Source organism: Chamaea fasciata, unplaced genomic scaffold (assembly GCF_029207755.1).
Source record: "Chamaea fasciata isolate MVZ Bird 193981 ecotype frontalis unplaced genomic scaffold, bChaFas1.0.hap1 SCAF_1, whole genome shotgun sequence".
NCBI lineage: Eukaryota > Metazoa > Chordata > Aves > Passeriformes > Sylviidae > Chamaea > Chamaea fasciata.
Window position 1 is genome coordinate 47,939,820 of NW_027094086.1, and position 15,964 is coordinate 47,955,783.

A 15,964-nucleotide genomic window follows, 5' to 3' on the forward strand; every position below is an offset into this window, starting at 1 on the left:
CCGAAATAAGCACCTCACTCCTTACCCGGGCAACATCAATAAAAACAGCTTCTCTTTGTCACATTTTAACATACAGGAATTAAGGATGAGAATCATTTGCAGCAAGAGGGGTGGAACATAACTAGGACAGGGTGAATCATCTGATACTGCATGGACCTGATAACAGGCTATTTCACTGAAACTGCAATCCCCAAAGTCATCAGACCTACCCCCTCGTTCTCTTTTCACAGAATCATACAGTTGTTCAGATTAACAGGAACTCAGTAGGTGACCTTCTCAAAGCAGCATCAACACTGAATTCATATCAGTTTATATCAGGCTTTGCCCATTTCAGTCATTTAAAGTTGTATGGACAGAGATTTCACGACTTCCCAGGCCAGCCTGTTTGCAATGTACAGTTATTCTTCAAGGCATTTTCCCCTGACCCCCTTGTTAAGTTCTACCAACCCCCAGCTGAAGACTGTAACCTTCCCATTCCACCCTCTTTCACACTAATATGCATGAAAATCCTTTAAGACTTGGGTAAGTTTCAATTAATGTATTTGTGAATAGCATTCAGTGTACTATAAAAACCTGAAGAATTAAAAGTAAAAAACAAATGACCACATAAAAAAATCCCCACCAACCCCCCAAATTTGTATGTTTTAATTAGCTATTGTTAATTAAAGGCTCAAAATTTTAAATAAATCAGTAAAATCTGTGGAAAGCAGAGATTTGGAAACTGTGTATTTCATGAATATACAAACCTGACTTTTTCTTTATGACATTTAGCCAACGCTTTGCAGAGACTTGGATCAGGGCAGAGATCGAGAGGGGACTGACCCTTCTTATTACGAATGCCGAGGTCAGCCCCGTTGGCTGCCAGGAAGCAGGCAATAGACGCAGCACTCTTCTTCTCTGCTCCTTGAGTGCTAAGGCCCATTATTAACTGAAAGAAAACAAATACTTAAGCAGGAAAGACTCTCTAAACAGTTAAGAATCGTCTGGCTAAAGGAAAGCTACTTGACATGCACATATATGCATAAATGGGTAAGCCCAAGGAAGAGTCTCTAGAATTAAAAACAATTGCTTCAATTTTGAGTCAGCTATATTCAGCTTTCCTTTAAGGAACTAAAATTCAGCAAGGAGTAGTTCAACTACTGAAGCACTCAATCTCCTGCACACCTGTACTGATGTGTGAAGTGGCTGTCCTTCTATGTAAGCACTGTAAAGGGCAAAGTTCCAGCGGGTATATTCAGAAGACACTTCAGTATATACTCAAATTGCTGAGTTCAGACAAAATGCTACCACCGCACTTGGACTGAAAACACAGTTGAGCAGGGAAATGAACGCACATCTACTTAGAGTTCAGTAAGTAAAGTACCTGTCCAAGAAAGTAACTAAATTTCAGGCTTTCTCAGCCTGGATGGATTAAAACTTACACATGGTCCCTTGTCTAATCACATAATGCTACTTTGCTCTTTTACAGCTGTTACTGTATCCTCCTATTACCACTTCACAGGGTCAGCTAGAAACACCAAGAAGGCTCACACCACATACCACTAACTCCAGAGCTGGGCCTGCTCCCAACATCTTTTTGTATTAAAGCTCGATCAGATAAAATGCATTAAGTATAACAGACTACACATAACACAGAACTGCTGGCATCACTAAGAACCCCTCAGCAAACTACACTGCACTGTATTCAAAGGAAGAGCTTTGGCAAAGCTAGGGCAGCTCCAACTCAAGGAGACCCAGTTGCCTAGGGAAGAATTTTTTAAACCTCAGTCTATCCATTTTCTTAAAAATTTTAAGTTTTTATACCAATATGTATCACTGAGGTGACAAGACTCTTGAAGGTCATTTTATAAATTCAGATACTCCTCCTGCATTCTTCCTTATGATTAGGGGTAACAACAGTACAGACCCAAAGGCTTTATACCAGGAAAATCAGTAAGTTATGGAAACAAATTGTTTCATGGTATTCAGATAACAGAAAATTTTCATTTATCAATTGAGAAAATTTTTCTGCACTTCAAATACATCACTGGCTGAAGCAAAGCAGAGATTTTATCCATCCTCAGTCCGGGTACTTTGGGCCATATTATTAATCCAGCCAAGGCAGTACAACACCCAGTAAAACTGATTTGCTCCAAGGTTGGCAGAATCATCATGGAACAGTCACCTACATTAGTCACTAAAAACCCTAGGTCCTGAAATGCCTCTGCATGCTGTAAAATTCGAAAACACCAGGAAAATGTTGTATCCTATGACATTTCTCAGGAAGCATGCAACTTTTCAGGCACAAAGAATCAAAACACCACAAAACAACCAATGCACAAAATATTCTCCATTATGTCTTCATGCCCAGTACGGCTGCAGCAAGCTACCTCCAGGGGGGGCTAACCCTGAAATGCATCAAAACAGGCCAGTCCCAGCCCATTCGCCAGTGAGGGAGAAGTCTCAGCGTAATCCACAAAAACTGTATAACATCATCTAAGGAATTGTAACTAGTGAGCTACCTTTGAAGCAGTAAACGCTTTCCATTAGTTTCTTTATTTTAAGTTAGGATTTAGGCAGTGGCATCACTTAAAAGCATTTTAAGAGTAAGAAATACACCTATATTAAAATAAATTATACAAAATGACCCTGGGAATAATACATTTATTTAGGATAAAAAGTACTCTAGGCCAGAACAGTACACCTGTAATACAGCAATTCAAATTACTGTTTTGTGGTAGTGGAGATTATACTTCAGAAAATTTCTCCTCCTCCCAGCCGCACAATCACCACGATAGGCTGGATGGAAAACTTCAAAATTATTTGAAGAAATGGGCCTCACTGCTCATAGCACTTGAGCACAAATATGTTTTTCAGAATGGCACCTGAGTAGGGCTTTGTGTTCTATCAAGATTTTTCACTAAATGCCTTTTAAATAAACTATTTTAAATAGTCTATCAAAAAATCAACAGAAGAAACCTGATAAAAAACTATTCTAGATGTAAAATAAAATATCCTGAGTTGGAAGGAATTCACAAGGACCATCAAATTCTACTCCGGCCCCTGCACAGGACAGAGACAAGATTCACACCAGGAGCCTGAGATCATTGTACCAAAGCATCTAGAACTCTGGCAGGCTTGGTGCTGTGACCACTTCCCTGGGGAGCCTGTTTCAACAAGCATAATGTTAGCATTCAGAAGGAACTATTTAAAAAAAAAAATCGATGTTAAAGAATTAGTACTATGTACTACGAAGAGGCACCCTACAGGCCTCAGCAGGTTGTTGCAATCTCCAAGACAGCAGTCCAAAATTAATTAAAATTTAGCCAAGAAAAATAGGCTCTAAAATACTAAATATTTACAGAGATGTGTTGCTATCCCATAGCCTAATGAAATCTGACACATTTCCCAACCTTTAAAGGAATTAATGAAGAATAATAAAAAACATCCCAAAACAAACTCTCAATTTAAGTCATCACATTTACGAAAAGAAAGCCTTACTCATTCCCAGGCTAAATTATTAATCCAATTTATCTTCTATTCATCACCTATATTTGCAATCCCACACAAGACACAATTACCAATGTGTCCTTAGATAGATTTAAAGGTCCAGATACCTGCACATATTTTCACAGCTTCGATTCTGCCTTTGTTGATGCTCAATTCTGGGCCAAAGACAGTTTAATATTTAAAATTGTTCAATGGCAAAGTCTAGTTTATAGAATTTTTACCTTGCTGTCATTTAAATAAAGGTAGATAGGTACAGGTATTGTTCTCATTCACTGTTTTTCACAAAACATTTTCAAAATGGTTCGATTTGCTGATCATCTTAAAGTGTTTTCAGGTATATTTACTCCATCTTCTACATTTTACATAAAATAAAAACAAGCAAGTTCTCATCTCGTCTCTGACAGAACTTATCTTCTCCACACCACTTAAACTTCCTAAATTTGTTACTTTGGCAAAAATTCTCCGCAGCTAAACACAGTGCAAAGAAATGACCAGTAGTTTGATCACACTAATAAAGGAGAAGAGGTATTGGCTGATCAAGACTTAAAACTTTAAAACATTTTTAGGTGATCAGAGATACAATGAGGGAAATTTTTTCATTTTTCTCATGATATCCTTTGCCTGCTCTTTGCCTTATTCCTTCAACAGAAATGTAAAAAAATTACATTTTTGGTTTAAACCAAGGATTCTTGTCAAATGAAAACAGAAATAAAACCTAATTCTCTAAAACATAAAATTCCCCCAAAGAGAAGTTTAAAAGGTGACGGAAAAAAAAACCTCACTGCTTCCACTAAAACCCTGAAAACTCAATACATAACTCTAATTTCACTGTGGATGCCATTAATAAGACTGGGAAGAGAAACCGATTTATGAAATGCTGAATCTGAGGGAAAAAATCATCTCCCTTTCATTCATTTCACAGTTAAACACACAAACACAAATTATTCTAGACAGCTCTCACAGAGTTCATTTCAGATCATGGAAACAACTGAGCTGTAACTGCTCTTCTTGTCTCATTTAAAAGGACACAAGCATTTTCTTACACATGCCAGTTGTATTTCAAATCTTTTTCAAAGCTTATTCCACTTATTTCAGTGAGATTAAGTATCCAATTTGAAAAAAAAAATTGTACAGTGGAATTACTGTTTTGAAGAAAGACTTTTCATAAAGTTGGTGTATTTGTTTTTTCTTAATGAAATGCAAAAACAACAACAACAAAATTTTCTAATTTTAACCCTCTGTTAAAATTAGAAAAAACACTATACTGGTAACTAATAGTTCAGCAGATCTGATTCACGATTATGCTGTGCATGTTTAATATCTAACAAAAAAATTGTTTCTTTTTCTCAATCTGAAATGCTCCATAATTTTATTTCTCCTTTGTCTCTCAGGTAAACTATAAACTTCATCTTTGCATATGGGGATCACACATCTTTTTGGGTATGAGAGTATCTTTTTTTCAGTAAAACATTTTGACTCTTATTATCTGGAGATTTTTTGACTATTTGCTTTTTGACAATTTCTGAAATGAACTCTGTAAAAAATATCAATGAACATATATAATTAAGAATGCCTTGCTCTAACAGAACATACTTTCAGAAAGTTATAGATGCAACCAAGCAACTAAAGCTATAAAGGCATGCAAGATGCTGAATCACAGAAAACTATTTCAGTCTTATTCTGTACTGTAATACTGTTGATTCTCTTTCCAAAAAAGCTACTTTGATTTATTTGGCAGCCACACACGTTTACTACAGAAGAGAAATTAGTAGAAATATTTTAGAGCTACATAACCCTCTTTTTCTTCAAGAAAGGCAATGACTCCATGTGAAAAGCCACATATAACAATATGATTTCTGCCTACACTGCAGTTTAACGCAGAATGTCCACATAAATTTATGCTGCCAAAAACCAGTCCAACAGTACAGAACTAGACAAAGTGACAAATATACAGGGGGAAAAAAAAGAATAAATAAATGTGTTTTATTTACTGTGTTCTTTGATGGCTCCCAAGCAGTATCTACCTTGCCCACATCTTGCATGTCTTGGAGTTGGCGGAGCTGTGACAGAGTGTGGTGTCTCAGGGCTTCATGCAGGGGAGTATCCCCATCTTTATCCTGAATATCCAATTTAGCACCTGCACGGACTAAGAGCTGAAAAGAGAGAGAACCCAAATTAAAAAACAAAAACAAAACCTCCTTATTTATTCCTTTTAGAATGAATTTCAGAAAATAATAGTTTAGGATTCTCTAGGAGGTTCAAAAGGGCTACTCCTGTCTTGCTACAATTCACAGTTGAATTAATTTAGATTTATTTTCCATACCTGAAGCTCAGCCCTCAACCAAAGCATTTATCTGTCTCAAATATCAACAAGCTTATTTCAGCAGAAAGCTAATGTTTGCCCGTGCTCTGGGTGCTACAAAAGACACAATTTCAGAGGATTCTTTCTACTTCCTCAGACTTTAATTCTTGTGAGACAGCCTGCAAACAATGCAATGTATTACAGCACTACGTGCAGTATTTAAGATAGGTATATATTCTTTACTATGAGGTTTCAATGACCTCAAAAATCACCACCTTCACACCATGCTAAACTTTACAACCTAATTTACAGTGTCTTCGCATTAGCAAAGTAGTTAAGCACGTACTTTGGTTTACCCTAATTCAGGAGAAGACATAAAAACCAATGACACTATTAAAAACCCTCTCAGAACACTTTGGAAAGTAATGAACTGTAAGACTTGTCTCTGAGGCTAATTTTAGACACCCGTTCCTGTTCACATGACACAAAACAAGCACAAGGCTGCACAGGCCCTCCTATTCCTACGGCCTTTGCATACAGCCCTTCCATAATCAACCCACTAGAACTTTCTTAAATACGCTGTTGAACAAAACAAATCAACACACACTGACAAAAAAATACCAACTGCCCCTAAAAAATTAAACCCCATCACTGTCACCATTCAGAAAGCTGTAGGCAGTAGCTGAGGTTTTAACTCAAGTTTTTGAGCTTCTGCTACTCTGCAAAATTGGGATTAGCAGTAGAGACAAAAGGCATGATCTAAAAACAGGAATACACAAAGAGGGATATCCCTCTTTGGAATGCACATGCTTGCAAGGAGCTCAGTTTCTCAGAACCAAAAAAATTCAGGCTTCAGAACAGGCTAAAAGGAAAATAGCCTAAAAGGAATTCAAAGCCTAATTTTCAAGGAAGTATCTGCCTGCAATTATCTGCAGCTTACTATCTTCCCCAACCTTTTCTTCCACAAGTGAAACCAAGAAAACCAGCTAATAGTCGACACAGTCAAGTCTCAACTTGTTACACTCTCTAAATGGATTTATTCTGGCCCAATTTCTTTCCTCATATTTGTATCTTGTGTCTGCCACTAGCTCTTTACTGCTCAGAGTTTCTCCCGAAATCCTTGACTAGAACTTTGCAGAAGTTTAAAAAAAAAATTTAAAAAAAAAGGGCAAACCACTGCCCTTTGTCATGGCAGTAGGACTTCTAAAAGAACCCTGCTACCTTTGACCACTATTCCACAAATGCCTGAGGGTACAAACCCAGCTCTGGAACGTATCCAATAGGAATTAATTTTGAAATATGGAGCCAACATGTTCTTTGCATGGCTGCATGAGCTATTTTAGGACTTCTTAAAGTGAATCCAGCTCTGAAAAACAGATACTCTACAGGGTCCTTCACTTAAACCTTCTCAGATATAAGCATGTCAGTCAAATACACATGTTAGTTCTTCTACATGCCTACCTTCCTGCTCATCTGCTACATTAATATTGTATTCCCAGGTACTGCGTAAATTCCAGAAGGGCACAAGAGTTCACAAAACACAACTGCCAAATAGCTTGTAGGATGCAAGTGGCACTGACTCTAGGAAATCATTCTTTAGGTAGCAAGCAGTTCCAGATATAGGGCCATATCACATGTTTCACTGTAATGGGATCACACCCATCAGCCCTCAGAGAGGGAGAAACCTTACAGTAAAATAACGCTTAAAAGAATGCAGGCCTGCACAGGGGGACAATTCTGTTTAGGCCTGAATAAGAGAGTTTTTCATATAAGATGACTCTACAAAGACAAAAAAAATACGCCAAAGGCCAAGGCCAGGTTGATGTACCCACTCTGAGAGCAGCGAGTGCCCTCTCTGAGACTAAAAAGCCCACAGTAGCAAGTCAAACACTCAGCCACACACGTCCCGTATGACAGTGCACAGAGGCCAGAAACAGCAAGCTATGCCAGACTCGCACCTCCTGTGCTAGTAACAAAGCTTTGTTAAGTGGAAATATTAACTTTTGCAACCATGCAAGCAAAAAAACAGGATAGCATTCCTTTCACCGATAAAGTCCTACTGTAAACAGCTTATAGGTCTCCCAAGCTAAGAGCAGGGAATGTTAAGCACTCAGAGACTGAAAAGCAGTTAAGATCATAAAAAGATGATTCGTGTTACAATTTGCAAAAGCTATGAGCAAAAATAATTACTCATACAGCAAGAGGCATCAGAAATGCTATTTGAAGGTCCCCTTACAGCACCACAAGATTCAGACAAGTAACAGCCGAACACATTCTTCCTTACTAAACAAAAAGGGATGCTGGAATTGGCAACCACACAGAGGAAACCATAATGTACATGTACAAAAATTTAGCATGCCTCAAGTGGCATTCATATTGCTGACTGACCTTCTGTGCAAATTGGCAGGTTTCTGAATTAAACAAAATCCATCAAATAAATATGCAGTGAGTATGTGCTGTCAAATAATTTTTTAAATGTTCATGAAGTATTCCTATTTTAACAGCTGCCATCAGCTTTAGTCAAATGCCATTAACCATATGGCTTACTGTAAATAAGATACTTACCCTAACAATTTGTGTATGCTGTCGTTCAACAGCAAGATGAAGAGCAGTTTGCTGGTTAACATTCTGGATATCCAGGTTAGCATTGCCCTGCAAGATATTCAAAGCATTAGAGCATTATTATCCCAGCAATTCATGTATAGGCAAGGCAGTCCATTAGGACACTGACTATGACCCTGAATACAATTCCTTGTTAGGGGATTTGGGAACAGAAGTGATTAAATTCTTCAGTTATTCACTGATGTTAATCTGTTGAATGAAACTAGGTATCAAATTTTTCAGTCCCTCTGCACCATTAGGCCATTGTAACAATCTCAAAGGCAAGTTTCACCCTTAGAGCTCAACACTGCTTCGCATTGCAACTGCAGGCGTAAAGCAGCCAACTATTTTCACATCAGATGGTTAACCAAAGCATGACATTTAAAACTCCCCTGAGGAAAGAGTCCTTCCTACCTGATGCACCAAAAGTTCAGCCACTTCCACATGATTATTGAGAGCTGCCAGATGTAAGGCAGTGTAACCATCATCTTTTTTCTCATCAACAATCCACGGTCGTGGTAACTTGGACAACAACACACGCATCGCACTGAAAAAAATAGGCAGAGATGGCATAAACACCCCTACAACATATGCTGAATGACAACAGCAGAACAACATTAATTCTCAGAACTATGCAGTAGTGGCTAAAATAATTTTAATCTTTTTTCAAACAGAGAAAGTGGGTGAAAAGCTATACCAACAGTTCCAAAGTAGAAAAATTTCATATGCACTTCCTTCTAGTTAAAATACACAAACAAATCATACAATGCCTGGAACAGTGTGAGGATCAGCTTTGTTTTTTAGAAGAATGCTATCTAGCAGTAAAAATTACATTAAAGAAATATTCAAACAAATTCTGAAATGTAGACAAAAGAATTTTCTCCTTCAAAATCATTACAGCATCCTTTACTTAAGTATTTAATGACCAAGTTCCATTACATTGGATCTCTTTAAAATCATCACTTTATAAACTGTTGCCATGGGCTGTAAAACTCAAGTGTCTGAGAAAGAAAATGGTCTCTTAAGCACAGACAAAATAAATGCTGAAACTGTGAAGTGAGTACTAGTGGGATATTTTCTTAACATATAATGGTTGAGTATAATATACCATGGCAGTGTCTGGTAGTCAGGGGGTAGGGTGGGGAAAAGCAACTTGATTACTACAAGTATTAAAACAGACTAAAATCCATGAAGTCCAAAGACTGAAGGTTAAGCGCATTAGCAACACAATGCTAGATAACAAACTGCTCAATCTTGTATTCTCCGAAATAGAGTTTTCTTAAGCTTATATGCCTTCACTTAGCTTTTGGAATACATAAGTTACCAAACTGAAATCCCTCATTGTCTTATCTTTATAAACAGCATATGCAGCTCCCTTATGACAGTTCCTTAAAGACAAACACAAAACCAGAAACCGCTACAATCCTGTGCCAAGAAACCTCTTCTGTCATCTGATGTTTCCCTACTGTTGAAGGAACATGCTATCTACAGGAGAAACAGAGCTTCTGCACAAAATCCAAACTTTTAAAATCCAAGTAATACGTGCTAATGCAAGTGGAATCACACAGTCACACAGTGCATTGCAAGGCAGATAATGTATCTGAATTAAACAGTTCTTCATTACAGTTTTGGTATCAAAAATGTGGGATCTCGATAATCCTCAGAAATATCCATGTAAGTTGAACCTCTCAGCTTTTACTTAAAAATACCTTCAAAAGGTATGAATGACCGCCCTGTCAAGTAATAACTGAGCTCCCAGTTCATTCCAATCATCTGTTGCCTTGAACATCCACACTGAAGTGAAGTGCTATTCACTCCTAAGCTCTCTTTCAGAACAACCCAATGAGTTTCCTACAAAAAAACCCCTTAGAGCTGTGTCTGGGCACAGCTCACCCTAATGAGCCTTCCTTGAAAGCAGAGAAGTCTGTGAGGTAGACTACTGTACCAGTAAGGAAGTGCACTCCTTCCTACACACTGCTCAGACGCTCCCATAAGTAACCCTGCTTAATAAGCATCTCCATATTCTCCTGCTACTGAGTGCACAACACAAACCAGCTCCTGGTTTCACAGTTATGCTGCAGCTGCCAGAATGGTGCATTAAGTGACACTTTTCTGCCCCCAGAGTCAGAGAGTCTAAAGGAATTGCAACTAACCAACTGCATTTTCAGGCCACAGGATCATACAAACCCACAGGAAACCAACTGCTACGTGGAGCATACACCGCCAGGCTGTTCTGCATGTTTGTCCTCCTCAGAGTAGACAGAAGCCATTCCCAGCCTCTTAGGATTTTTTGTTTTCCTGGAAGAAAGCTTCTCACCTCCTCACAGTCCAAATCACTTATAACACAGCAATTTAAGACAACAACACTTAACAGATTGTAAATTGCTCATTGTGAGCCATTGCTCAGCTTCTATTCATAACAGCCTTCTACAGCTCTCTCACGTGCTAGGAAGAAAAGACTAGAATACTTCAGAAAAAAACAAACAATGGAAACATCAATTCTTTGAGAGATTCACTTATGCAAGATTTTTCAAAATTAAGGATATAATTTAGTAAAACTCAAGTTACCAAAGCTTTATGAAATGTGGCAAAATAAACCAGTATCAGTTGCACTGATAAACACAGTCTACTTCGTAATGCAATGATGCTGTATTTTCAAATCTTGGCACCATCAGAACTGTGTTTAGCTGCTTTAGGCTGGGAGCATGTCTGGAGCACTGTGGTTTGCTTGGTATCTGGGCACACCACCACACCAGCTCTTCAGAATGCTGGGCTGATACAAAGCACTCAGTACCAACAGCACAACAAGCCTTCTATAGTGGCTTTCCCACAGGGCATCGTGTCATGTAAGCTCTTTATCTTCACCTGCCAGGCTCAGTGCTTCTAAAGACCCCTTCGAAGCTCTAGGGTATCTCCTGTGGATAGTCTAAAACACACAATAAAAAATTCCTGAAAGTTCCCTATGACTGACAGAAGCAATATGACTCTGAGCAAGCAGGAAAAAGTGGGGCAACAATAACCTAACCAAAAAAAAAACCCCAAACAAACAAAGACAACAAAAACCCAACAAGAAATTTTTCCTAAAACTGCAACTGCAACTTGAGGAACACTATGGAAAGGCAGCAACGCTTTAATTATATCACTCTAGTCTCCAAAGTAGCTCTAGTCACTAAGCAAGAAACTGTACTAACCAACCCAATGATATTTTATATCCTTTTCTTCAGTAAGGAAATAAGAAAATTGCCAACTCTACAGATAAATAAAATTTAAAGTACATTGACACACTTCATCAATATGTAAATGTAAATGTTCAGAAATACTACTGACATTTCTTAAAACACCTCAACTTTGAAACAAAAATAAGAAACCGACTGACTCAGTATGTTGTACGCTGTGAACGAAATTCACTTATCTTAATATTTGTGTGAGTGTTATCCTTATCAGATCCTCTTTCCAATCTTTAGTTTGCTGTCTTATACCAGAAAAAAATTTATCTGAAGTTTGATTGAAAAATATTTGGAGGTATCCTGCTTTCAGAGAAATGAGATGCCTGCTACATTTCCGGATGCCTTTAAGATGTATTGGTCTTACTGGAAAAACAGAAGGACCAACAGAAGAAATAAATGGCTTCTATGTGGAATAGATTTTTATCTTACTGTTCACAGCAAATCATCCAAGGGCCAGGAACCACTACTCAGTTGTTTCTTTTTGTTCAGAAGAAGACTGTATCTCTCTTCCAGACCATGCTATATTAAGGGACAGCAGGATAGAAGGACTGTTTCATGGAATGACACCTTATAATTCTGCAAGATATTAATATGCTACAATGGTAAATTCAGCTTAGTGGCTGCATCCTCCTCATCATTAGATGAGAGGTAGGTTCTTTCAAATTTTACAGGATTTTCTAGAGCTACTGCCAAAATTTTGACAGCTAAGTAGCTACCATTCAGAGCAGCACTCACTGGAACAGGCACATCGTAAGTCACATTAGAGAATTATTGTTGCCAATTACACAGTAATTCTTGATTCACTCTTCCTCATGAAATACTACAGAAGAAGCTGGGTTATATTGCTTTGTTTTGAAGACCACAACACAGATCTGGTCTTAGACTGCTTTTATCTTGTATACATTAAACAAACCACAGACTGTCTTCATTGCAGTTGTATTGAAAGGATCAAATCAGCAAATCTATTAGTAACCCTGATCATGATAACAGCTAAAGAAATCTTTCAAACTATCATCTTCAGTGCATTCAACTGTAACAGATTCATGGCTGTCTGAGGAGTTGCAAAGATTATTGATGAAATGCTTGAAACTCTTCACTGAAACACTGAACTTATGCCATCACTATGCTATTCATACATTATTACTAAAGCATCACCAATAAAAAATTTTGTAGCAGGCAAGCTTTGGTATTTGTCGATCTACAGTATTTTCAGCTTAGTGGAAAGCTCATATAGATTTTGGGCCTTTTTTAGCTGGATAACCATTTGCAACTTCTGAAAATTTCCACTTTTGAACAACAGGACAAAACTTCAGTCAGAATTTTTGAGGGAGTTATCTGTAAAGCTTTAATAGGGATAAATAAAATATTGCTTCTTTTCTAGAAGCTAAACACATGCTCAGTGAGAAAGGAATGAGAAAGCTCATGTGTGTATAGGGGGCTGAGATGGAGCCAGGCGCAGCTGTTGGGGTACATTGACTTATACTGCCCAACATAATTCATCCCCATAAAATGACACCCCAGCCTCTAATAGTTGCAAGTGATTTGGTCAAAGGAATATCCACTAATACGGTGCTACATTAAATTTGAGATGTAGAAGAGCATCAGCAAATGCTGCTGTTGCATGCATCTTTATTTGACCTTGCCACACGAGTAATACTTTCTTTTTTTTCTTTTTAAATTCAGGTTTTTAGACAGTCTAGAACCACAGCTTAACATATATAGGATCGTAGAGTCATTTGGGTTGGAAGAGACCTTACAGACAATCTCATTCCAACCCTTGCCATGGAAATTCAGCAGGATGAATTGTGTATTTGCAACATAAGACATCTGAACAATACAGTAATTCACTTTTAGCCACACAGAGTATTTGTTTCAACACCACTTACCAACATTAGACATACAAAAAATAAAAATTATTCTTATGATGGGAAGTTAGCATACGGTATATTATTCATTACCAACCTACATATAAAATGTTGGGTTTTAGGCAGGACTTTGCTCACGGAATTTTTGCAGATGCTCATCAGCAGTATCTGAGAATGCAACATACAATAACAGATTTATTTGGAAAACCTACAAGATAAAAGTAATTGCAAAAAAGATGAAGCCAGCACCCCGCTGTATAAAAACAATTCCAGATTTCACAGTCTTAACTGCAAAAGCATCCTTGCACCCTGTAAAAATAAATGAACAAAAACGATAGTAGATTCTCTGACACCAACTGCAATTTGACTGCAGAATGAGGTAAATGAAAAAGGTTGAGGGTTTGTGGGATAGTGGTGGGGTGGGTTTGTTTGTTTGGCCTTTCAGGGTTTGTTTGTGAAGGTTTTTTAGAAACAAATACTTAGGCAGAAAAAAATTAGAAAGGCTACTTCACAATCTGCATAAGCACATTTAACCTAAACTGCTATTGAAAGACACAATCCCACTTTTTTCCCTACACTTCAGCTCCTGCATTATGTTGGCTCTACAGACACATCATTTTCTAGCAAGTGAAACAACCTGCCAGACTCCTGATTTGGCAAGTTTGCTTTCAGACAGATCAATGAGATAATCCAACCTACCCCGCAACTTCATGATCACTAGAAGCAACAGGAGTAAGGAAATGACAAAGCCAGAGCTGCAGGGAAGGCAGACCGCCCTTTCCAGAAGCAAAGTCTTAGATCAGCATAAACTTATCAGCAATCCTATCACCAGAGGTTGCAATGATTCACTACACTTTCTATTACAGGTTTTTCTACTTTCATGCCATTCTCCTCCCTCAACTCAGGTTTCCACTGTCTCAGTGTGACATGGTTTCATAATGTATTCTACAGTAATCCTGGCTTGAAGTATTCTCCACACACCACCTCCCACCCCCATATCCTCCTCTCCAGACTCCCAACCCTGGCTCAGCTAAACCCATTCACCTGCCTCCTGTTGGAGCCTCAAATACTTGAAGGAACAGTCCAGATTTAAAGACACCTTCCATGGCAAAGTTTTCTTTTAAGACTGTGTAGTCCGACATGTATTTTACAACACAGCAGAAGAAAAAACACATTTTACTAAATCCCTTTCTTATCCTGTTGACTACCACGTCTGCTCAAAAAAAGGCTCCCACAAAAAGTGGTCCCAACATAGCATCTGAAAGGTCATCTCCTTCTGCTGGATTATTTCTCATATGGAACAGTACTCCAAGCCTGCTCACTGTGAAGCCAAAGAAACACTTGTACCAACATAGTGCAAGAAGTAACACAGGAGCAGGACAGTGCTATTTTTGGCAACCATACCATCGTAAGTGCACGTCAGCACACAACTTCAAGCCAAGTCAGCTCCCTGATCTGATTCACACCATATTCGCTGTGCAGTACAGAGAGAACCACTGGAAGAATGAAGAAGGAAGTATCTCTCAGGAACAAGCAACAGGAAGAGATTAATACCTTAGACTGGTACTACTGAACACACTTCAACTTGAAATTAGAGTTTAATACTTCATATCCGACCAACGGCCTAGTTAGTAGAAGTTTAAGTAGGCAGGCTCTTTCCTTCTTTTTGCTTCTCAGATTTTCAAGCACCTCTTGGTTTTGAAAAATCTATTTCAATATACACGTAACCAAAGAAACAATGAGGTATATACATTTACATAGAATTCACAAGGATGTATTTGCAGAACAGCTTTGTCTTCAGTGAATAATTATGAAATCAAAGAGAAAAGAGAAAATGTGACTTTAAACAGAAAGCAACAGTTACAGAGTAAACACTTACCAAGCACAGGATAAAATCAACACAAAAAGAAGCAGCAAGGGAAGTATAAATCCAAGATACTGGTCTGCTCAGGACTTTGCAATTCAATCTCTACCCTACCATGCTGAACTTTGTATCTACTAATTACATCAATATTAATTGAATGGCATTTCGACTTAGTAAGTTTGTCTCATTTTAGATTGAGATATTTTCACCTTTTTAATCCTTCTTGCTCCCAAGCAAAGATTTTGTCTTTGCAAAATACCGAGAAAGTCTTCGAGTATTTGGGTTCCTGACTGTCGTATTTAAATGCCTAAATTTCAGTTATTCTTTTTTAAAGAAAACATTACATATACTTCCCATGAATATGAAAATCCCTCTTCACATTTTGAATGAGCAGTTATTAGGCTTGCCATGAGCTGATTTTGTAGACATAAAAGATTAATGCAATGAGCTGTTCTCTTGATTTCTTTTTTTATTCTTTTCTTCTAAAACAATTCAGTTTTTTTAAAGAACAGTAGCACCTAATTTACATGTGTATTTATTTTTCTTTAGATGCAATTCTATGGATAAGCATTACAAACAAAATACTATGTCATTATTAAACATAACGGTATGGAAT

General features: G+C 37.8%; 1 protein-coding gene across 3 annotated transcripts in view; it reads right to left on the minus strand.

The window, feature by feature from the left end:
• MIB1 (MIB E3 ubiquitin protein ligase 1) overlaps positions 1-15,964 on the minus strand; it is a 77,014-nt gene that overhangs the window by 16,939 nt on the left and 44,111 nt on the right. For 2 of the 3 annotated variants that reach the window (XM_066182565.1, XM_066182557.1), the window contains exons 13-16: positions 8,807-8,939; positions 8,357-8,443; positions 5,481-5,642; positions 747-928 (exon numbers count right to left, since the gene is read on the minus strand). In XM_066182565.1, the coding sequence (XP_066038662.1) occupies positions 747-928; positions 5,481-5,642; positions 8,357-8,443; positions 8,807-8,939 (564 nt within the window). The remainder of the gene's footprint in view (positions 1-746; positions 929-5,480; positions 5,643-8,356; positions 8,444-8,806; positions 8,940-15,964) is intronic. The other variant, XM_066182573.1, reaches the window with a different exon arrangement.